This window comes from Cotesia glomerata, linkage group LG1 (assembly GCF_020080835.1).
Source record: "Cotesia glomerata isolate CgM1 linkage group LG1, MPM_Cglom_v2.3, whole genome shotgun sequence".
Taxonomy (NCBI): Eukaryota; Metazoa; Arthropoda; class Insecta; order Hymenoptera; family Braconidae; genus Cotesia; species Cotesia glomerata.
In genome coordinates this window covers 10027316-10052970 of record NC_058158.1, presented here as the reverse complement: position 1 = coordinate 10052970, position 25655 = coordinate 10027316, and the positions used below count along the sequence as shown (strand labels likewise).

Here is a 25655-nt window from a genome sequence, read left to right as displayed (position 1 = left end):
AGTTTTGTAATATTTACATTTGAGGAGTTGAGTTTCAAAAGGGTATCTTTTCATTTTTGATTAATCGAGACAAAAAACTGGCTATCTTCAATTATAGATATTTTTATTGAACTTTTTTAATTTAGCTGTAAAGTGCTACCGATTATGAAGCTACAATTCGATTTTCATTTACAAATATTTATAATTCTCAAAGTAATTGATATTTAAAAGTTCAAAAAACTGCTCTTTTAAAATATGAAAAGATACCTTTTTGAAAATCAGCTCCTCATTTGTGCCGACCCGATGTCTGCTGTACTGTTTGAAACTATAAAAATTAACCGAAATCCGAGTAAATTTTACAGTTTACTTTTTTCCGTGTAGAATTTAATTTAATGCAATTTCTTGATGAGATTTCATCGCGTTTGTTTCACGCGTTTAAACTCGTTTTAAATCAAAAGCTCCGTTTTATTTACACATTCTGATGGACTGGCTTTGCAAACTGTCTCTCTTCGACGCAAATTCAAATCCACGATCAAGTGTCGAATGATTAAAGGAAACATTACCCTGACTTACAGAATAAATATTAACATGTAAACGGATAATTGTTTATTTACGTAATAACTGCATGAGCAGTTAGTGATTTATTCTAACGAGAATAACTTTAATTAATCTTGGATGGTGTTTAAAGTCATGTTTGCTCGAAGTAAGCTCTAAGTTAAACGTTTGGCGTTCGTAGTGTTGGACTACAAGAGGATTACTACGGTTTGATAAAAGAGATAGCGATTAATAAATCCTATTTCATCTATTTCACTCTTTCTTTATTTGGGATGAAGTAAGATAGTAACTACGCTGCAGAAGAGATATTTAAAGAAGAGTAAAGAGTTAGTGATTGTATGAAAGATAAGAAGAAACCAAGGGAGAGTCAGTGTGACAGTAGCAAATGGGTTTTCTAGTGGACTCCTGTTTGCTTGGACAGGACACAGCCAGTTGAAAAGTTTTCCCGATATGGGTTTCACTTGGTATCGACTAGTGATGCTTCGCTGGTTTTCTATTCTTACCCTAAACTCTCCACCGCATCCGTCGTCAAGCTCCAACAGATAGCCTTCGATTGCCGGAGCCCGCTGACCACATCCAACTCCATGACCACCTGGCGGTTGCCATGCCACTGTCACGCTGTTGTTTTCTGCACTGCATTCTTCGGGGATCAACACTGGGGCTCCTGGAGCTGTAATTTTATCAATTATTTTTATTAATTTTGTCGATATGGTATTTAATTTTTTTTAAGCTTTGATTGGGCATGCATACTTGAAATATCTACGATATATGAGTCAAACAACAACAAAAAAAATTATATGAATCAAGTAAATAATTTTGAAGAACTTCATTTTTTTGATTTGAGTAGAAAAATTCTTAAACTAAAAAATTTTTCTTAGTTTGAGTAAATTTTACTTGATTCAAATCGACGTTCTAATTAGCAAATTGTCTAACTCTATTTTAGAGAATCTTCTATTTGTATGAAAAAAACAATTAGTTCAAAATTTATTGTCACTTTAAAAAACCATTTAATATCATTAAGGAGGTCCTTTCGCCGCCAATGTAAAATAAAAAATATTAGATTATGAGTAAATTTAATTTTTTTCTAATAGTTAAGGTCCTTATTTATCTTATAGTGAGGTTTAAATTATACTTTACCGGACAAATTTTTGAAAAAATAAAATTTTTAAATGTTAGTATTTGTTCAGAGTCTTACGAGAAAATCAGACGTTTGCAGTATTTCTCGAATTATACTATCAGTCATGGATTAGATGAAGTAAAAAAAAACTAAAAATCAGATATTCGAAATATTCAGGTTTCTTTTTTTGCAATAAAATATATCAGTTACCGAGATATTTATTGAGAAATTAATATTTAAAAATCACAAAAAATTCTCAAGTTACCTACAATAAAATGGAGTCAAAAGATTTGGCAACGTTGCGTAGCGCGCGAGCTTCAGACCATTCAATAAATTCAAACTAAACTTTAACGCGCTTATGTTTTTCATGCATACTTATTAGTTAATTTATTGTTAACAAATTTTCATAATTCATAATTGAAAAATAAAACAATAATTAAAAAATACTAGCATTCCTGTCATGAGACATTAGAATGTTATGGTTTTGTGACTAAACATTTTTAATTAATTTATTTATTTACACTGACTGCAAAAAGTTAAACACGGTTAAGGTTATAATGTGCAAATAAAAATGTAAACAACCGAAATAAAGCGTTGCCAAATCACGGACAGGTTACTAACAGCTGATTTACAACAGTCAAATTAATTTTTGTATTTAACTATTTTTTTTTTTTAATTTTCAAAATTTCAACGATTAATGCCTCATATACTATTTATTTTTTAATTTTAGGAATTTTTATGGGTTTTGTATTTTAATTTATTAAAAATTTACTACTACAGTTGCTATGACTCAACTGGAGCGAAAGGACTTCCTTAATATCTAATAGCGATATAATATTTAGGTTTGAATCATTCAAATAATTCGGCTGCCCAATTTTAAAACACGGTAGCTGCATAATTTTTATACCTAATTTTTTTTTTTAAATTCCTGATTTTTTATAACTTTTAGACCTTAATTTCAAGTATTTTTTCTTAAAAATATTAATATTCAAATATTTTCTATTCATAAATAAAATTTTTCATCAATTTGGCAGGCAAACTTTTTTTTAATAAGAAAAATTTTTTTAAATTTCTAAATGTTAGTTACTGTGTTTTGAAATTGAGCAGCCGAATTTATAATTGGGTTATTGCTACATCAAAATGTTAAAAAATCACCCTCTAAAAAATAAGGAGTTAGATAAATTGCTAATTAGACCATCGAAATATTTTTCGTCTTGATTCAAGTTAAATTTTTTTTTCAGAGCATTTAAAAATACAGTAATTTACATTTTTTGTAATTTTTAAAATTTGTTTTATAGAAAAAAATTTTACGCTTAAATTTATAGCAAGTTTTATTTTAATTCAGAAGGTATATAAATTAAAAAAGAATTTTTTCTTAAAAAACAGATTAATTTCTTATTAATCAGTCAAATTAAAAAATTTTTAAACTATTTTATCAAAAAATATTAAATTTATTATGTAATTAATTTGATTTATTTTAAAAAATTTTTATTTAAAAAAATTCAAATAGTTTAATAAATAAAATTTTTATTAAAAGAATAAAATTGACAATATCTGTAATTAAAAATTGAACTTTAGAACTTAAAGTAATAATTTAGGATTAATAGCCATTAAATTAATTCACCAGCGCATGAATTGTTTTAAAATAAAATGAAAAATAAAGAAATGATTGTGTTTTTAACGAGAATTAAATGTCTCTGTTAATCATAATTAAATTACAATAACAGTTTGAGAGAATGAAAAAAGGTTTTGTAATGTAATGAGAATGAGTAAAACTTTTTTTGCAGAGAGTATGAGTTTATCTAGTAAGCACAGGCGAAACGTCAGCAATAAGCTTTTCCCCTTGGTGTGTGCTCGGTCTGCTCACCAGCCCGAACATTCAATTAAATTGGAGGCCAGTATATACAACTAAGTACCAAGAATTTCACAACCACCGTTTTGAGGTATATATTTTACGAATTACACTCCGCTCCGAATCTATTATAACGTTTATGTTGTATAACCGCCGCTAACTACTCCAGTATTTTCATTTTAATACTCACAGCGCACAAGTATTATAAAGCGAAATTACGAGTTTCAATACGATGGTTGTTTCGCCAATCAGAACAACACGATTCAAATTCAAAGACAATAACAATTAATTACTTTGGCTAAATTTGAATTTCTTTTTTTGAGACTGTAAAATCGGTTGGTTTATGACCAGGGAAATTAGTTTTAGACTTTATTTAAGACGTCGGAATAGTAATTGCTTATTATAGACCCCGCAGTAACTAAATTTGATTATGTAAAAGTTAGTTTGTTGGGTAAAAATAAATTATAGCTTAAAAAATTGATGTAGAAAATAATTTTCGATTATTTTTAATGTTTAAAATATAAAGAGATTTATTAATTAAAAAATTAGTAGATGTTTGTAAAAATAAAATTATTGTAAAAATATATTTAAAAAGTACTGAAAATTTTTTTTCAATAAAATAAAATTCATTATAAATCACTTCTTATTTTAAAAATAAATTATAGCTTAAAAAATTGAAGTGGAAGATAATTTTCAATGATTTTTAAAAAGTTTAAAATATAAAGAGATTTATTAATTAAAAAATCAGTAGATATTTGTAAAAATAAAATTATTGTAAAAATATATTTAAAAAGTACTGAAAATTTTTTTTCAATAAAATGAAATTCATTATAAATCACTTCTTATTTTAAAAATAAATTATAGCTTAAAAAATTGAAGTAGAAGATAATTTTTAATAAGTTTAAAATATAAAGAGATTTAATAATTTAAAAATTAGTAAATATTTTTAAAAATAAAATTATTGTGAAAATATATTAAAAAGTAATCAATATTTTTTTTTCAATACAATAAAATTCATTATAAATCACTCTATTTTTGTTATTTTAAATTTATGAATAAATTTAATGAAAATTTTCACTCATAAATTTTAATAAAAAATTCAAAACATTCCTACGAAATCATTTAAATTCAATAGTTTTTGACCGGTAAATATTCATCCGAAAATGTCATGTGGAAATTCATACAATAATCTATCGTGAATTCTCACATGAATTTTTATCGTAGTTTGCATTTCGACAGGAAGCCATACAGGAATCTATTCAAAAATGCCATATAGTAAACCATGTTGAAATTTATACTGGATTCTAGTTTCCGATATAAAATAATTCAACAGTATATTAAGCGATAGAATGATCAATTTCTAAAATTTATCACACATTAGTCCAAACCATACTATTAGTAGCAACTAATAACTAAACTAGAAGCTGTGAAATAATTCAGGCAATCTTCTCGTCATCTGAAGGCTCTTACTATCTTCCGCTCCATTAACTTTAGTGCGCAAGTTAACCTGATCAAGTTTGACAGTAATCTTTGCGAATACGCTGTTAGCATTAAATTACCCCATTCTAGGAAAACGAGGGGCGCTAGCCATTAAAACAAAGGCTATGATGCAAGTTGTTGTAAAAAATATATTGTGGACGTCCCTCGAGGATGATAACGGAATTTCGGACAAATGGACAGCTAACTTCCGGTATTATTTCATCTCTTGGTTTATCTACGATAAACTGTTATTGTATTGGGTGGTGAAGTAATGAAACGGAATGAAGAGCGAGAAAGAGATAAATTATAATAACAGTGTAGTGCGTAGAGCAGAAATAGTTCGAGGAAAGTTTGTCGTTCTCAGCAGGAACTGCTAATAAGCTCGTAGTCTCTTGTAAGGATAGACCTCTTGTGGTTGCCCGGAAAACTTACGAGTATTGTTGAACCCTATGGCATTTCCGTCTCTATTACCATCCCCGAGCCCCGATTACTTCGGCCACTTTGATTACATTTTACGTCGCTCTGCGACACTGAATTTTCCGGGACTGTTTCACTTTTCAATTTATTTTAACTCCTCATTTTCATTTAAAGCGCTCTTGTGTGTTTTTTCTGGCGAAAAAATATTGCTTTTTTATATAAAATGCATTAATCCTTTTGTGTTTTATTGTTTCTGTTCAAACAATCGAGACTTTTATCATGAAAATAATAATAAAAATAGTCGGTGTGCTTGAGAATAAATAAATATCATCTGATTGATTTTATCTCGTGAAATACATATATATAAGTGTTTACTCATTTGTTTTTAGAGCTTTTTTGTTAGTCGATGTATTATTGTTTCAATCGATAAAATACGTGATACCGCAAAAATTGATTATGATGTATAAATAAATGGATAAATATTTTTTGTGATTATCAATTTATTTCATTCTTATTTATTCAAGCGAAAAATTGTTAACTTTTTTTTTCAATTATTAAAAGGGAAAATTTTATTAAATTTATTTTATTTATTAATTTTATTAAATGGCTTAAAATAAGTTATGAAAAAAAAAATTGTATTTTTTTAAATTCTAAAAAAAACATCCTTAAGGAGATCCACACGAAGTAGTCAAATTTTTAAAACTTCATGAAAATTTGTAAATTTAATCTACGTAGCCTAATAATTAATAAAAAAATTAAAAAACAGTAGGTTTCCGGGATATTTAGTGAAATAATTAGGTTTTAAAATTGTAATTTTTACAAGTAGGTAAATGGAGATTTACCAGCTGTGTATTTGGTTAAGAATTGAATGCAATTAACGATTTAAAAAATATTTTATTTTCATTGAATTTGATTGAAAAAATAATAAGCTTTCGATTAAAACAATAAAAAAGTAGCTTTTCGAATGTATTACCGAGATATTTTATATTTTTTATGAAAAATCACAAGGAATTTCCGTTCTTAAAGTCATTTTACTAAGACAGTAAACATAAATAAATTTTAAGGTTAGGGAACTATTGCGGTGTTGTCAAGTGTATACCGATAATTCAGAGTGCTATATTTTTTATAAGTCAATTAAATGTCAATAATTATTTAATGAGTAAATTTTTTGGAAGTTTCCTCAAAAATGTTATTAATTAATTTAAAAATTAATTTTAAGATGCATAACAAAAGTATTTCTACGTATTAATTTTTTTTAGACATTTTTTACACTAGAAGGGTACTTTGATCTCCTTAAAATATTAATAATTATTTTTGAATAATTTGATGGATAAAAATCTAAAATTTAGAAAACAGTATAATGCAATAATGCATAAGAGAACTTTCGTTAAATGTCTGATCAAATCTCGACAATTTCTACTGCTTATCACAAATTGTGTCTGACTCAATCACGACCCTGTCTACTCGCACTATTATCAATCTCTATCTCCATCTAAATCTCTACTGCACTGTCTGAATACTATTATGATTTTCGTAGTCTCTGTTATTATTATTATTATTATTATTATTATTATTATTATTATTGTTATTATTATTATTATATACATACGAATCGATACTATAACCATAAACTACACCGTTTGTAACTATGTAAATGAATAAAACTATCGACTTAACTGAAAAGTAAATTATGCATAAAAACACAATCGAAAAAAAAAAAAAAGGCAATAACTAATCTCGTTTTATTTGAAACGATGACGTGACGGTAAAGTATATAAAGAAAACAATACCGTAAGGAAATATAGACGTTTCAAGTTTCTTGAACTCTCTGAGGAAAGTTTACGGGCGACGTGGAAAACAAGTTTTTTTTCACCAGACGGAATACACTTTTAAATTTTTTTTATTATTGTTATATACTATTATTTATTTATCATTTTATTATTTGCTTGCCGGGTAATTTTTTTTCCTTCTTCTGAGTATATAAATTGTACGTGTGTACAAAGTTGAAAGGAAGCAGGAAACAAGACGAATCGAATCAGAAATGTTACAGTTTGAGATCAAGGCAAAGGGTAATAAAGTTTGTCCATAGCAAAGTTGAGAGATTCTTCACAAGTATCTTGTGTACAAAACCAACTACCTTTTGCTTTAACGTATATAAATTTACAGACATATATACGGGAACTATCTTCTTAATTTTATTAGTACTCAATTTCGTAAACAAAATTTAGCTAACTGTGTTTAGAGCAACAAAGAATCTATTATTCTCTTAAATAAATTAATAATCAACATTTTCAGAGAAATAAAAAATAAAAAAAAAATTATAAAATTATCTTTCAACATTTTTCCTCTTTCTATTTAAATAAAATACAAGAATGGTAATCTTTTAAACCCGTTTCAGTCCTATTATATTTTATTTAAGCTTTTTTTTATAAAGTTTTATCTTTCAAGCGTACGTAAAAATTATTAATGAAGTTAAATCCCGATTTTTCTTATATTATAATTATAATTATAAATAAAATAAAATTAATTCCTCTCATTAAACTTTATTAAATTTAAATCACGAACAAAGAAACGTACTCAAAGCTTTCAATAATAATTTTAATTAAAAAATAGACAAAAGACTAAAAAACAATATCTTCCCATTTTTAAATCAACAATTTTTTAGCCCGTTAATTTTTTTTTAAAGCTCTATCTCTTCATAGACGGTCTCACTTTTTTCGCGCTAAAAATACAAAGGCTAGCGTAGCATAATGGTATGAGATTATCGGAAGTATAACAAATGGAATAAAATCCTGTATGGCGGATTGGCTGGACTGGACATTCAATAACTCTTGTGAGAGAGATTGTCTCCCTTCTCTCTCGTCCACCTATATACCAGCATATCTACATATCTTTCTAGCTAGCGAATACATAGCTATATATATACCAGAGTATATAGAGGGTAAATGGGAGTTTAGAGTCGGCAGTACTCGGGGGTTGCCGGGGTAGGTTGAGTTGGTTCATAATCTCCTTCCGGTACAAACGAGCATTAAGGCCTGGGATTTGCGCGAAAATGTAACGCCCGTGAATTACGAAAATCCCGGACCAATATACAAGTCTGCATATTCGCGATTCTATTCCGTCAAGTAGGATATATTTTTTTTATATTGCAAAGAGGATAAAAAGTCCGGATGAAACAAAACTGGAGTAGAGTAAGACAAAAAATTAAATTTTTTACGATCATTATAATTATAATATTTATAATAATAATGAAGATGTGAAGAGATAAGAGCAATGAAAAATACCAGAAGCTAATCTATATTATTAAGGGAATTAGAAAAATTTTTTGGCCAGTGTATTTATATGATAAAATGGATTTTTGAGGTTAAATTTGGTATCTTGACCTGGAGTTGTGTCTTTTCAAGGTTTCATATCATTCTCACCAATAGTCAATTTATGATGATAAGTATTTTGGCTGCATTCGAAAATGCTCTATCTCTAGATACATAATTAAGAAATGACCTTGTATTTTGTGAACTATTGACATTTTTAAAGATATAAGCTCATCCCGATGTTACACTCATCAAGACCTTTCATTTGAGTACCCACATCAATTTTTCATATATATATATATATATGAAAAATATATCAAAATGCATGTGGGTACTCAAATAAAAGCTCTTGATGAGTGTAACATCGGAATGAGCTTATATCTTTAAAAACATCAATATTTAAGAAAGTACAGTGCAATTTAACATAATAAAGACATGATCTTGTATCTTGTGAACTATTTACATTTTTAAAGATATAAGCTCATCCCGATGTTATACTCATCAAGACCTTTCATTTGAGTACCCACATCAATTTTTCATATATTTATATATATTATATATATATATATATATGTATATATGAAAAATATATCAAAATGCATGTGGGTACTCAAATGAAAGCTCTTGACGAGTGTAACATCGGGATGAGCTTATGTCTTTAAAAATTTCAATAATTAAGAAATGACGTTGTATCTTGTGAATTATTGACATTTTTAAAGATATAAACTCATCCCGTTGTTACACTCATCATGACCTTTCATTCGAGTACCCACATCAATTTTTCATATATTTACATATATTATATATATTTATATATGAAAAATATATCAAAACGCATGTGGGTACTCAAATGAAATCTCTTGATGAGTATAACATCGGAATGAGCTTATATTTTTAAAAACGTCAATATTTACAAAAGTACAGTGCAATTAAACGAAAGTCATTATTTAACAAAGCAAAATTTCATTTATTTATAGTTCACAAGTCACATAGTGACTGCAAGGTTGCTAATTGATAATTAACAGACATATTTTGTTTAAAAATTAAAAAACAGAGATTAGGAGGGAGGGATGGTCTGGCAGCTCGTTTGGAGGATAATGAACAATCATTAGCGTTATCGTTTCCGTCTCTCGGAAACTACCCTTTGGCAAATCTACTTGTTTCTTGTACTCATGAAAATGCCGCTCAGTCTCAAGCACCAGTGTACACAGGAGTTGTGTGCAAGCATACCAACACAGTAGTCTCGCACCATAGTGGAAGATCGTTAACTTGGTTACTCCCGGAGCTGGGGTACCTAATTAATCCGCTTTTGGTGCGCTTAGTAAAAGGTGGAATACCGCTAAAGAAGTCGCTCGAGGCGACGTCGGGAATTATCAAGTAATTCGAGAAAACGCGTCCGTGCGGACACGGCAATCGTTTTGCGTGCTTCAATGCCAAAGCTTGTAGTCGTTTTTTGAGGTCTCGCTGTTCTTAGTTTTACAATTTTTTTTTTTATTTCTCACTTTTATTTGTGTTATTGGTTTTTTGGTCATTACCTGCGGTGGGATATTGATCCTCTCCTTCCATTGCTGCGTCCAACATTAGAGATTTCATTACAACCAATATCTTTATTTTTACGGACATCGGGTTAATTTTTCAATTATATTTTACTACTAGTCATAAAAGCATTAAACAAATTAATATAAATTACACAGGTCTGAGTTAATATTTTAATTAGTGATCATTGCAATTATTTATTCCTAAAATTTTCTATTTTATTTAAAAAAAAATTAATTCAATTTAATTTAATAGAAATAAATATTTGTTTGTTTAATTTATAATTATGTTGAGAAAAGTTTCATTTATTTTTGAACTATTTTAAGTATTTTGAACTTTTATATTTTAATTGTCAAGAAAATTATTAATAATAATTATTTTTGAAAGTTTTGCGTTGATATAACACTCATGATAATTCCAAAACTTCAGTAACTTTAGAATTTAACGCAACTTTACAGAATATTCCAACAATATTGAAATCCGCTCGGTAGTTTTCGGTGTAATAAGAAAAGCTTCACACTGAAGAACAGCTAAGCGAAGATGGTATGGAATTTTAGGATAATCTCTAAGAAATTAAAGTAAGAATTTGATGCATTAATTTGTACTTTATCTTAACCTTTAAGAATATAAAAAATAACACTCAATAATTTTTTTCCTTTAATTTTTAAGAATTAAAAGTTTTTTTTCGATATTTAAAAAAAACAAAATTTTATTTACACTGGTAGAAAAATTTATTAACTATTAATAATTTAATTTATTTGAAGACAATTAAGTGATTTATTAAATTTTAATAAATATTTTTTAACATTCAATAAATATTTATTTGGGAGGAAAGTACATTTATTAATAGTTAATAAGTATTTATTATTAAAAAAATATTTATTAACAGTTAATAAATATTTTGTTGAGTGAATTTGTTCGGCTTGCAATTTCATATGATATGAAGATTGCTTATAAATAAAAATCATTTGCATTAATAATTACATTGTAATAACGTTTATTGTAAAATACCAAATTCTATTGGAGCTCATAAATATCTTTAATATTTTTAAATATTAAAAACGTTAATTTATTTAGTGAATTTAATTAATATCATGTGTTCCAGCTATAGGGTTACAAAAAGTGTCAAAAGAAAATTGCTATTTTTGCTTTTTATTTTAAATAAATATTTGTTAACAATTAACAAATATTCGTTAACCATTAATAAATTATTATTAACAGTTAATAAATTGTACTTAATAAATAATTTATTAACTGTTAATAAATATTTATTAACTGTTAACAAATATTTATTAATATTTAGTAAATGATTTATTAACTGTTAATAAATATTTATTAAATTCTATGATGTTAAAAAATCATTTATTAACAGTTAATAAAGCAGTTAAAAAAAAATGTTTATTATTAATTTATTTGAAAATTTTACGAAAAAAAAATTTTTAATTGTATACAGACAAAACCGTTTACAGCAACTTCGCTTAAAGCGACGTGCCGGTTATTACGACGAAATTTTTAAGTCCCGTCTTTATTACATATAAAATTCTCAAGCCGAAAACCGCTTATAACAACATTGCTTATAGCAACAAATCGTTTATAGCAACCGAATTCACAGTACTTATAGTAGTAAACTCATAGTAAAATGCAATGGTTATAGCGTCTGACAAATACTTTTATTCGTTTTGCAGTAAATATACTTATGATGTCATCAAATTCTTTTGCAGCGTTAAATTAATGAGAATCACAATTTTCATTTTAGTTAATGGTCTTACAAGTTGTAGAAAACAATTTCGTTACAATCTTAAAATAATTCTCCGACAAAGTAACTGAGTATTTTCAAAAATAATTATGTTATTAAATCTATATTATTAAATGTAGTATTGAAATTTATACGTGGTTTTATTAAAAACCATTTTATTAAAATGTTTAACAAATTAATTTGTGTAGTTTAATAAATGTTAAATAAACTTTCATCAAGTGTTTATTAATTTAATAAACGTTCATCAAGTATTGTTTTTTAATTTAATCCGTGCATTTTTGTTTTCGAATATAATCCATGCATTGCTAATTTTTACTTATAACGACTATCGTCTATAACGACCATTATAAACGGTTTTCACTGTATTTATACTCTAAAGGGTTAATAAATTTTTATAAAATTTTTTTTGATACATACAAAAATAAATGAAACTGTAATTCAACATAATTATCTTCCCAATGAAGATAAATAACTCGAGTAGGATAAAAATAAATTTAAATAGATGCAAATGTGTTTGAATATAGCGAATTAAGTGAAACTTTAAAACAAAGTTATTTACAATGATATTAAATTTAAAAAGTTATAACTCGTAGACCTGTGTAATTAATATGATTTTATAAAGCGTGAAACAAAATTTCCATTTCATTTGCGAGCTAAATTAGCAAAGCGAAATGTTTCAACAATTAACACGCTCGATTAATTAAAATTAATTAGAGAAAATAATAGTAAACACACTTGAATGATAAAAAAAGCAAAAACAATAAAATAAAACCGTCAAACCGAAGTATAAAAATGATAAATTACTGACAGGACTCACGTTTCAGCTGAACAAAGGTCAGTTGATCAATGGCCCGTCTGACGGGCTTGTCATCGAGGGTGAGATCAAGAAGAGGCAGCCGAGCCATCTCCTGCACGCCTTCAGCAGCGCCCCAGGACCCGGCAGCGCTGGAAGCTCTCATAGATAACATCCCACCAATCTGGAGGAATGCCGAGCTGTCGGTCTCCTTCAGGGCTTCGATGCAAAACGTTAGCAGAGCTGTCGTTCCCTGAAGATGAGTTGCGCATCTTGCAACTTGATCTCGCAGTGATCTAACTCTTGCGTCTCGGGTTTGTCGTGCAGCCTCGATTAGACGGGACTTTCTTGCTTGGAGCATATTCAATAAACTTGCGACTCTGTCTTCCACTTCGTCTTCTAGGGCTGCACATTCCTCCTTAAATATCAAACAAATTGTTATTATTATTATTATTATTATTACATTGTAAATATTGTTATAATTGATAGTCATAACAATAACAGAGTTGAGTCAAGAGGTATATTATCGGGGTTTCTATAGCAAAGAGCAGATACAATAAAGGATAAGATAATTTATTACCCCCTTGTTGTTCTACCAAAATACCGACGAAGATATTTCCTCAAGAATTTCAGATTTTCATTAATTAAATGTTTCATATTTATAAGTATAACAAACAGCGAATGTCATTTAATAAATTAAATTTCTGACATTCTTCATACTTTAATACCCGATAAATATTTTTAGATTTTTTATTTTTTTAAGTATTTACTTATAAAACTCTTGAGATAAATCAAAGTTTATGAAAATTTATTATAGACAACTTGTGCTTTTAAATATAGTACTAGTTATCTAAAAAATTCATTGATTAAGACGAAAATAGTATATTGTGCAACTAGTGCGACAAGTTAAATTTAGCTTTCACTTTACAATTTTTTAATTTTCTTTAACAAACAAATTTGTTCCACAAAATTATTCATAAAAAATTGCATTTTTTGTTTTATCAAATTCCTACATGTCAATTTAAAAAAAAAATGTTTTTTTTCTTAACAGCCGAGACCAGTGATTGCAGTTTCAATCGGCTTAGCGAAACGAATGGAAATTTTGAAAAAACGATTTTAGAGATAATAGATAATTTAATAAACTATTTCACCACAAAGCGTTTTTTTTCAAAAATTTCATTCGTTTCGTGAAACCAATCGAAACTGCAATTGCTCTGCTGTTAAGAGTGCGACAGAGATAGTTCCGTTGAACTCCGAGAGAGCAAAGCGAGAAAATGATGGTCTCGCCTGTTAATTTATTTGTCATAAAAATTATTGAAATTATCAAATTTCTGCTAAATGCCCTGGCATCCATCATAACTAACTCTAGACATATTAATTAACTAAAGCATATGATCATACTCCAGCACCTAAATAATCATACATATTATACTGCGTTTATCTAATTTATTGTACTTTAATATTAAATAGTATTACGTATGTCAGCGTTAAACACCTGATAATTATAACTTATATTTTGTTAATATTTTTCTTTTTTCTTTCTCTATTGTTACTACATGCAACATGTGTAAAACACTTTTCAACATATATATTTGTATCTTTTTATAACCTCATGACTGGCCATCCAGGCTGTCAGGTTTTGTTAATAAAGAAATAAATAAGTAAAAAATTAATTTTCATTACAATTAAACCGCTCAATATTAATTAATTATCTTTACTTTCGTTAAAAATATGAACTTTGTAATGTCAACCTCGCTTCTTTAATATTGACAATTAGATTGTGTTTTTTTTTTTTTGTTATTTATTTTATATTGGCGGTCTAATTAGCAATTGGTCCAACTCTTTATTTTGTAGAGGGTGATTTTTGACATTTTGATGTAGCTATAATTCAATTATAAATTATTTGAATGATCCAAACCAAAATATTGTACCGCTAGTAGATATTAAATGGTTTTTTAAAGTGATAATAAATTTTTAACTAATTGTTTTATGCTAATTAAAACGTCAATATGTCCAATTCTTATAACATGGAATATTTTTGTTTTTATTTTTGATGATTTAGGAGACTTCTAATAAAAGCATACCAACAAAATAAAAAATCAAAGTATACAAACTTGTAAAAAAGAAATAACAAACTAAGAAGACTTAAATAACTTTGATTTACAACCGTTTCTTCACGCATTAAGTCAATTTAACGCAGTTCAGGGACAAAGTGCTTTTAAAGTTTATTTTTACTAAGTCACAAATGCTGGATATATATTTAAAGCTATTAAGTATGTATTCGTACTTAAAATAGCTGACTATTGTTAAAAAATTATTTTAAATTAATTTTATGTCAACCCAATTATATTTTATTGAATAAAATTAAAAATATTATTGGATTTATTATCAGTGGTTAATTGATTGGCGTTCTAATTAATCGGATCGAAGTAGAGCAATTATATTAAAATTTTAATTGAAACATTTAATTAACTGATAGAAAAAGCGGTCATTCGCCTCAATGAACTATCGAGATTTATTGATATTGAAGCGTTAAATAATTTATATATAGAGAGTCTCAACGCCATTACTTGGGAACAAAAGATAGAAAACACTTTATGGAGGATGTGAAACTGTAGCATAAAGGTCCGTTGCATTTTTGTTCTTTTGCGTTCCGCCGGAATAAAGAATCTCGATAAATTTCATTGCTGCGACATGTGTTCCGAGGCTGTATAACCATTACATGTCAAGTGCTATTTTTGCAGCTGAATTTTTATTGTCAAAAAAACAGGCACGTATTGATCGATGGACATTGTTACATTTAATTGCTATTTTTATAAGCCAATAAACTTTCGAAGTTGCCAATTCTGCAACAAATTTTTCATAAGCATTTAAATAGAATTTATATTTTTTATTTTTATATCCCCGAGCACTTTTAAAATTCTATTACTTGAATTTCCTTGATCAAAAATATTCAAATTTTTTTTTTTTATTTTATATGAAAATATGAAACACTGATAGAAATATTTAGTTCTATTTAATAAGATTTAGTAACAGATACTAAATGATTTAGTAACAAACCTTTCATTACCAAATATTTAGTAATAGTTACTAAAGCATTCATTAAAGCCGATGTAGTCCCACCAATTACATATTTAGTAGTATTTAACAAATGATTTATTGCTACTCAATAAATCGTTTATTGGTATCGAAGAAATTAAATTTTAAATAATTTTTGCGTGTAACCTAACTTTTCATCTTAAAATAAATCAAAATAATTTTAAGTAAAAATATAGGATATTTTAAAGAAAAGGATCTCATTTAATTATATTTTTTTTTGTTTGAGACATTTATAAAATTAAAAATTAAACAAGTTTTTAATATATCAATAATAGACAAATTGAAAAATGTAAACTAATCTCCACTGAGAAAAGACATTAATAGAAGCCATTTATTGGGAGTATGTGCGTTTGTAAAAGTTTGATAAATCTTCCAAAATCGAGCTGAATAAAATAATTTGAGTTAGTGAATAGGTTATGTATCACATACACATTGGAATTAAAGTATAGCTATCTACCGACAATACCGACCAAAGAAATATTTAGTACCTGTTACTAAATATTATTTGGTGGAAATAGATATTTATTTCCATATAATAAGACATTGTTCATATAAAGAAATCATTTATTAAACTGCAACAAATAATATTGATGGGTACAAAATATTTTTTTTGTTTCTCCGAAATAAATGACTGAAAATTTTGTTACTAAATCAGTTTAGTACTCCGTACTAAATTTTTCTGTCAGTGTATCCGAATTATTTAACACGTATGTTTATTTTTAACTACAGTTTGATAGTTTGATTTAGAAGATTTTTCAATTATAGATGAGAAAAGTCTAGACCAAGATATAGTTTTAAGTAATTGACATGTCCAATTTTATTTCAATGTACTTTATTTTTGAATTCATAAGATCTTAAATTTATCTGCGAGCAATAAGACTATCACGATGATTAATTGAACGACTCTGGGGTATTTTCAGACTTTTTTTGTACATAATTAATGTGAAAAGCAGTCAAGATTTAATTTCTTGAATATTTAACTGCAGTAATAAAAAAATTATCTTGATTCAAGAGAGAAAATTTTAAACCAAAAATACTACATGATTTTCAATCAAAAAAAATTTTTTTGAATTAAGTAAACTTTATTTAAATAAAAAAAATGGTACTCCGTACTAAATCCTTCTATCAGTGTAATATTGAAGGAAATAAAATTTTCAACAAAGAAAAGTAGCGCAATGTCGCTGTAAATTCCATGGTTATTGTATTTTCACTAATTCAATCTTACTCTTAGAGTTTTGTTTCAACAAAAACTAACAAAAGATAATATTTCATTGGTTTAAGACAAAGGAATATTACGAACTAAAATTTAAATTAAATTAAATTAATTTATAAATTTTAGCAAAACGAGACAGACTTGCGCTTCGATAATTGTTTATCTTTCGGTTAAATACTTCGTTTCGATAATTAAGTTTCGCTGTCTATTATATAACAACATTTAATTAACGCCCGAGGCATTGCGACATTCTTCGGATTTAAAATTCACATTAAATATATTGTATAAATTTTTTTCATTCTTTCATTGCTTTTTTGTAAGCTTTCTTTTTAAATAGAATATATTCTCGAAGCGTCGTGGTGTTTGTATGGTTGACTATGCGCCTCGCGTTTTTTCCAATTTTCTTCAATCCCTCACGTGTGAAGAAAAATAAAACAACCTTTGAACGGCGGTAAGCAAAAGCACGTATACCACTGTATATCCATCCAATATAGTACAATATATTTATACTTACGTGTACTTTATCCGTCATTCCTTTGAGTCGCTGGATGAATTCTGTCGTAGAACGGGCGCGCTCCGAAAGCTGTTGCAGATTTTGCGACAGCTCTGTCTGTAACAAAAATAGAAGTCGATCTTCATTATCATCACTTGTATAATGAAAAATATTTTGTAGATGTATCTGCTCTACATAGTTCAAAGAAAATGTTTTCGTCATTTTTTACATGAATATTCATTTTTATACAAATCATTTGGGAGCAAAAAATATTTTTTAATTAATAAAATTGTTGGAAAAAAATAGCAGAACTGGTCTACGTACATTGCATTGAATAGTTAGAGCACTTCCAATGCTTTATACGAGGGTAAGCAATAAGTTTTAATCGATCAGTAAACATTGAATTTTTTCACCCAGTAGCCGTGTTTATTTATGTGATGCTATAAAAATTTTTTATCTCAAAAAGCTTTTTTGTTTCGACAAAACTATTTCAAATATTTACTCGACTTTTTTCGCTTTTCAACTATCTATTTTTCTGCATCAAAATTCCATAACTCGGGGTACAATTTTTTTATTATGATAAAATTATTGGAACATATTTTAAATGACCCTGTATCTCATGAACTATTGACATTTTTAAATATATAAGCTCATCCCGATGTTACACTCATCAAAACCTTTCATTTGAGTACCCACATCATTTTTTCATATATTTATATATATTATATATTTGTATATATGAAAAATATATCAAAATGCATGTGGGTACTCAAATGAAAGCTCAAGATGAGTGTAACCCCGGAATGAGCTTATATCTTTAAAAACGTCAATATTTAAGAAAGTACACTGTAAATCCAAGTGTTTTAACAAAACACACATAAAGTGTTTTGTTCCTATCTAGAAGCATTGTAATCACTTTTAAAACACTTCCATGTGTTTAAATTTCCCATGTTAAATGCCCATTTGTAGTCACTTTTAAAACACTTCGATTTACAGTATACATTGCAATTTAATATAATTAAAAAACGACCTTGTATCTCGTAAACTATTGAAATTTTTAAAGATATAAGCTTATCCCGATGTTATACTCATCGAGACCTTTCATTTAAGTACCCACATCAATTTTTCATATATTTATATATATATATATATATATATATATATATATATATATATATATATATATATATATATATATATATATATGTATGTATGAAAAATATATAAAAATGCATGTGGGTACTCAAATGAAAGCTTTTGATGAGAGTAACATCGGGATGAGTTTATATCTTTAAAAATGTCAATAGTGAAGAAAGTACATTGCAATTTAATATAATTAAAAAACGACCTTGTATCTCCTGAACTATTGACATTTTTAAAGATATAAGCTCATCCCGATGTTATACTCATCAAGACCTTTCATTTAAGTACCCACATCAATTTTTCATATATATATATATATATATATATATATATATATATATATGTATGAAAAATATATAAAAATGCAAGTGGGTACTCAAATGAAAGCTCTTAATGAGCGTAACGTCGGGATGAGCTTATATCTTTAAAAACGTCAATATTTAAGAAAGTACAGTGCAATTTAACAATATTCATTAATTAATAAAGCAAAATTTTATTTATTTATAGTTCACAAGTCACGGCAGTCACAGAGTGACTGCAAAATTGCTATTAAATTTTATGTCTATTGCACTTGTGCCAGATGAACAAAAATTCTTTTGTAAATTGGTTTATAATTATTTTGAGATCAATTAGTTTGCACAAAAATTATTGTTGCAAAATGTATAATTAATTTTTTAGTGCAAGAATCTTTTAGATTTTGAGTCTGGAGATAAATTTTATTGAATGAAAAGCGATTTATATTATGTAAAAGCGAACAGAGATCACGTCTGCGTAGTTGTAAAGTATTGCAAACTGAGGTTTATCGGTTTTGCAGTTTCCCGAGTGTTGAAAATAAAAAAAAAATTTGCTTGCAATAATAAAAAACTTATTATTTTTATCAAATAATAAAAAGATTGTAGAGTTTTTAAAGAATGCAAATTGTTGAGCATAAACTTAGAATAAAGAAGTTTAGTAGCAACTTTTAAAAAGATTTATTTAACGCTTGTAAAAACTTATCGTCCATAATATAGTAAGTAATTAGTCACGCAACTGATAAAAACGTATTAATTTTATCTAAAAATTCCTTTAAAAATTTATTTTTAACTTTTATGGATTTAAATAATGAAAAATATCCGTATAAAAAGTTTAAGCGACTAAATACACAATAAAGATAGAGGTAATGATACGAGAACAAAAGTAACATGGTAATTTGAGAATAAAATAAAGATATAAAATATTAAGATTTGGATAACGAAAAAAATAAATAAAAATAACGCTTGGGTAATGTTTTATTCGCATGTTTCGTAAATCAGGAATACAACATAAATTTTTATTCACGTCTCAACAATATCTTAACTTAAAGCATATCTGATATCTACGCAAAGTCGTATTATATTCAGAGAAATTTGTATTCCGCGAGGCTCGCATCTCGTTCGCAAACCGCGTACCACCAGGCGGAACAGGATCGATTTTGTGTGCCACTTGCCAGTCGATGCCGATGCCATGCACCCGCTACCCAGGAAATAAAGATAAAAAAGGACAATCGATCAGGATGGACACCCGCTGAGCGGTATTCAAATTATTTTTATTTTTTTATTTTTCCTCTATCATTATTATTTTAAACTCACAAAATTTGTTTGCTCTTGAAAATTCAAATCCTCGCAATACCGTTCTATTGTTCGGTAACTAAATTCGGTATTTTCAGTACAAACTCACACCCGTTTTGATTCCGAAGGCCTTTTCAGAAAAATCAAGCGCTCGACAGTGCAATCAACAACCGATTTTATCCATACATTCCAATGTCACGAATTTATTTTCACTATTCCTTTTATTTTGTTCCTCGCTATTTTAATTTACTAAAAACATCTACTCTATTTTCTACCCACTCCTTTTTTTTTCTCCCTTCTATTTATACATTCTTTCGTATCGACAAAAATATACACAGGAAATGAGCCGAGAATACTGTACTATGTGCTACACAAACGCGAGATTAAAGATACGAGATTTTTAAATAGATAAAAATATATTCTATTCAGTTGCATGTTCAATAAAATTTAGACCAAAATAATTCATCTAAAAATTTCAAAAATTATAATTATCATAATAATAAAATGTATCATTAATATTTAATCGACTTAAAGTCTTAAAATTATTTTCTTAATCTCGTAACTTTATCTGATTATGTTAATAGAATTTTTTACATTTCATATTCCGTAACTCAGGAATAAATTATTTGCAATGTAGATGATTCTGTATTTAAATATAAATTTCTGGAGAAAATTTATTATTATTTTTATTTAATACATTTTTAGATTGCAATCAAAAATCATGAACGGAGAAAATAATCTATATTATTAAGAGAATAAGTAGAATTTTGTGGCCAGTATATTTATATGATAAAATGAGTTTTTTAGTAAATTTGGTATCTTTGGAAAAATCTTGACCTGTTATGCCTTTTCATGGTTTCATATCATTATCACCAATAGTCAATTTATGATGATACGTAATTAGGATGCATTCGTAAATGCTATATTTCTACATACATAATTAAGAAATTACCTTTTACCTTGTGAAATATTGACATTTTTAAAGATATACGGTTGTCCCGACATTACACTCATCGAGACCTTTCATTTGAGTATCCACATCAATTTTTCATATATTTATATGTATTACGTATATTTATATATGAAAAATATATCAAAATGCATGTGGGTACTCAAATGAAAGCTCTTGATGAGTGTAATATCGGGATGAGCTTATATCTTAAAAAGTGTCAATAGTTAAGAACTGACTTTGGTATCTCGTCAACTAATGATATTTTTGAAAATATAAACTCATCTCGATATTACAATCATGAAGACCTTTCATTTTAGTACCTACATGTATTTTTGATATATTTTTCATATATACATATATATAAATATATAAAATATATGAAAAATTGATGTGGGTACTCAAGTGAAAGGTCTCGATAAGTATAATGTCGGAGTGAGCTTATATCATTGAAAATGTCAATAGTTGACAAGATAGCAAAGTCAGTTCTTAATTGTTGATATTTTTAAAGATATAAACTCATCTCGACGTTACACTCATCAAGACCTTTCATTTGAGTACCTACATCATTTTTTCATATATTTATATATATATGAAAAATATATCAAAATTCATGTGGGTACTCAAATGAAAGCTCTAGATGAGGGTAACATCGGGATGAGCTTATATCTTTAAAATTGTCAATAATTAAAACAGTACAGTGCAATTTAACAAAAATCATTATTTAATAAAGCAAAATTTCATTTATTGATAGTTCACAAGTCACGACAGTCACATAGTGACTGCAAGATTGCTAGTAAGAGTTAAATTGATAATAATAATCAGGTTAAACTTTATCAGAAAGCCAAAATGAAAAACAATTTATCGACGGTTCGATAGTAAAGTAAAGTCACCCTAAAGACTTGATTCACGTAATTCGATCTTAAATCGGATCGGATTTCCCGGTGTTTTTTATTGCCTTTGGAAATATGAGCTGTAGCGACAAAAGACCCTTCTCACTCCACATTGACGTCGACATTGACTCTTATCCATACACCCAGAGCTACGAGACCACTCTAAGTGAAGAAGAGGGCCGAGTTTTTCGAGGTAAAGCCTCGTAGAGCTCAGTAGAGCTCCAAGTAAAGCAGTCGACTTAAAAATCGGTTTCAAGTGGTTCATTTATTTTCCGATCCGTGTTCATGCGGTGGTTTTGCCGCACGAATCTCGATCGACGAAATCTTATTTGTCCGATAAAAGGACTTTTTCTTTTCCTCACGCGCTCACTCTCTTCGTTAACCTCAAAGCTATCGTCTTTACTCAGCCCTGTTTCCCGGTCCAGTACTTTTATTTACTTACAACTCCTCCGCTCCTTTCTCTCCTCTCCTCTCTTTTTATTTGGTTCTTTTATTCCTATAACAGTACATCGTGCCTTCAATACCCTGGCGGACTTTGTGGTCAGTGCGGTCGAAGCGACGCTAAACCGCACAGCGGCAACGACCAGTATAGTAAAGAGAGTGGAGAGTCGACCAAGAGCTTTCGTTGGTCGGTGGGTTCACGCTTTAGCACCAACTGGACCGCACATATCCGCTGTTAATATTCGTTATTCACGCGTTTATTCATTCGTCTATTGCTATTAATAACTAAATCTCTTTTACAACCAGCCAGAGCTATAAAATTCAATTACATACATGTACTCTCGACCAAAAACAAAAATATCAAAACAAATCTAACCGAACGGAAAGATTCTACTGTTTTTAGTGAAAAGAAATTCGCTACATTTATTTTTACATCCATACATATGTATTCGTCGACTAGATTTATAAATATGGATGTTTGAATTTCAATTGATAGTATACTGCAGCGGGATTTACATAAAAAAAGACAGTACCAAGAACTAAAACTAAAAACTTCAACTCTTTGGAAATTTTAATTCAAAAAAAAATTTTTTTGAAGCTAAAAAAATTTCTTTTGAAGCTAAAAAAAATTTTTTTTTATTTAAATAAATTTTACTTAATTCAAGAAATTTTTTACTTGGTGGAAATTAATAAAATATTTTTGGTTTAAAATTTTCTCTCTTGAATCAAGATAATTTTTTTATTACTGCAGTTAAATATCCAAAAAATTAAATCTTGACTGCTTTTCACATTAATTATGTGCAAAAAAAGTCTGGAAATACCCCAGAGTAGTTCAATTAATCATCGTGATAGTCTAATTGCTCGCAGATTAAATTAAGATCTTATGAATTCAAAAATATAGTACGGTGAAATAAAATTGGACGTATCAATTACTTAAAACTATATCTTGGTCTAGATTTTTCTCATCTATAATTAAAAAATTTTCTAAATCAAACTATTAAACTATAGTTGAAAATAAACATACGTATTAAATAATTTGAATACACTCATAGAATGATTTAGTAACAAAATTTTTAGTCATTTATTTGGGAGAAACAAATATTTTGTGCCCATCAATATTATTTGTTACAGTTTAATAAATGATTTCTTTATATAAACAAAGCCTTATTACATGGAAATAAATATTTATTTCCATCAAATAATATTTAGTAACAGGTACTAAATATTTCTTTGGTAAGTATTGTCGGTAGATAGCTACACTTTAATTCCAATGTGTATGTGATACATAACCACTGACTCAAATTATTTTATTTAGCTCGATTTTCGGAGATTTATCAAACCTTTACAAACATACATACTCCCAATAAATGGCTTCTATTTATGTCTTTTCTCAGTGGAGTTTAGTTTACATTTTTCAATTTGTCCATTATTGATTGTTAAAAACTTGTTTAATTTTTAATTTGTAAATGTCTCAAGCAAAAAAATATAATTTACCGAGATTCTTTTCTTTAAAATACATTATATTTTTACTTAAAATTATTTTGATTCATCTTAAGTTGAAAAGTTAGGTTACACGCTAAAATTAGTTAAAAAATTAATTTCTTTGATGCCAATAAAAAATTTATTGAGGTGCAATAAATCATTTGTTAAATACTACTAAATATTTATTAGGTGGGACTAAATGGGCTTTAATAAATGCACTGATAGAAGGATTTGTTTATATTTAATAAACTTTATTAACTTTTAATAAATATTTATTAATGGTTAATGAATATTCGTTAACTGTTAATAATATTTATTTAAAATAAAAAGCAAAAATAGCAATTTTCTTTTGACACTTTTTATAAGCCTATAGCTGAAATACATGATAATAATTAAATTCACTAAATAAATAAACGTTTTTAATATTTAAAAATATAAAAGATAATTATTAGCTGTGATAGAATTTGGTATTTTACAATAAACGTTATTATAATGTAAATTTATTAATGCAAATAATTTATAAAGATGATTTTTGTTTATAAGCAATCTTCATATCATATGATATTGCAAGCGAAACAAATTCACTCAACAAAATATTTATTAACTGTTAATATTTGTTAACTATTAATAAATACTCATTAACTATTAATAAATGTACTTTCCTCCCAAATAAATATTTATTGAATGTTAAAAAATATTTATTAAAATTTAATAATTAAAATAATTATCTTCAAATAAATTAAATTATTAATAGTTAATAAATCCTTCTATTAGTGCGATTTAGTACTTATTACTAAATATTTGGTAATGAAAGGTTTGTTACTAAATCATTTAGTATCTGTTATTAAATCTTATTAAATAGAACTAAATCCTTCTATCAGTGTACATAGAATTGATAACTTCAAAATTAAGGGTAAAGAAATTTTCTAATTGGAATTTTCTAAATCAAATCTAAATCCTTTGAACCAGCGTGAAATAAAATCCCGCTAGTTAATTGGTGGAATTATTTAAAAATAACGAGAAGGTCGTAAAGCTTTCAAATAAACGAGACATTTACGAGTGTCGGCTTGGTATGAAATTTGAAATTTCCGTTTGAGATATTAGTATAGTGGTTAGCTTATAGAACGCGGACGGTAAAGTAAAAGACGGAAAGCAGGTAAATATAAACACCTTTATAATTCTTCGGTTCGTCCTTACTGACTCTTAGTCAGTGTTCTCCCCTGACTAGTTTATCGGGCCTGTTATATGGCTAGTTTCAATTTGCAAGACAACCACCGCCGATTTATTTCTTTAGCCTCTCTCCTTTCGGACCTACCACTTTTACCTTTACTTAATCATCACCATCTTTCACTCCATATTCTTCATCCTCCCCCGTTTTAGCCACGAGTGGAGTCTTCTTTGGCATAACGGAAACTCATGTCTCCATTCGTGCCCGAGGGTAATTAAGTTACACCTTCTTCCATCCCTGCCGCCCCTACCGACGACTTGCCATGAATAATTTCTCAATCTTCCCTCTCGCTCTCTCTCTCTCTGTCTCTCTCTTGACTCACCCATCTTCGAT

General features: G+C 27.6%; 1 protein-coding gene and 1 long non-coding RNA gene across 4 annotated transcripts in view; one reads left to right on the top strand and one right to left on the bottom strand.

Moving 5' to 3' along the window:
- LOC123275143 (E3 ubiquitin-protein ligase TRIM9) overlaps positions 1 to 25655 on the bottom strand; it is a 119316-nt gene that overhangs the window by 8270 nt on the left and 85391 nt on the right. The window contains exons 3-6 of one of the 3 annotated variants that reach the window (XM_044743069.1): positions 17622 to 17717; positions 12820 to 13213; positions 10246 to 10278; positions 1038 to 1204 (exon numbers count right to left, since the gene is read on the bottom strand). In XM_044743069.1, coding sequence (XP_044599004.1) covers positions 1038 to 1204; positions 10246 to 10278; positions 12820 to 13213; positions 17622 to 17717 — 690 coding nt within the window. Of the gene's footprint in view, positions 1 to 1037; positions 1205 to 10245; positions 10279 to 12810; positions 13214 to 17621; positions 17718 to 25655 lie in introns of all 3 variants that reach the window. The other 2 variants (XM_044743070.1, XM_044743071.1) reach the window with 2 other exon arrangements.
- The window catches only part of LOC123275149, a 44043-nt gene continuing 38426 nt past the window's right edge, over positions 20039 to 25655 (top strand). Inside the window, exon 1 of the long non-coding RNA XR_006511638.1 lies at positions 20039 to 20292. This is a non-coding gene — a long non-coding RNA (uncharacterized LOC123275149). The remainder of the gene's footprint in view (positions 20293 to 25655) is intronic.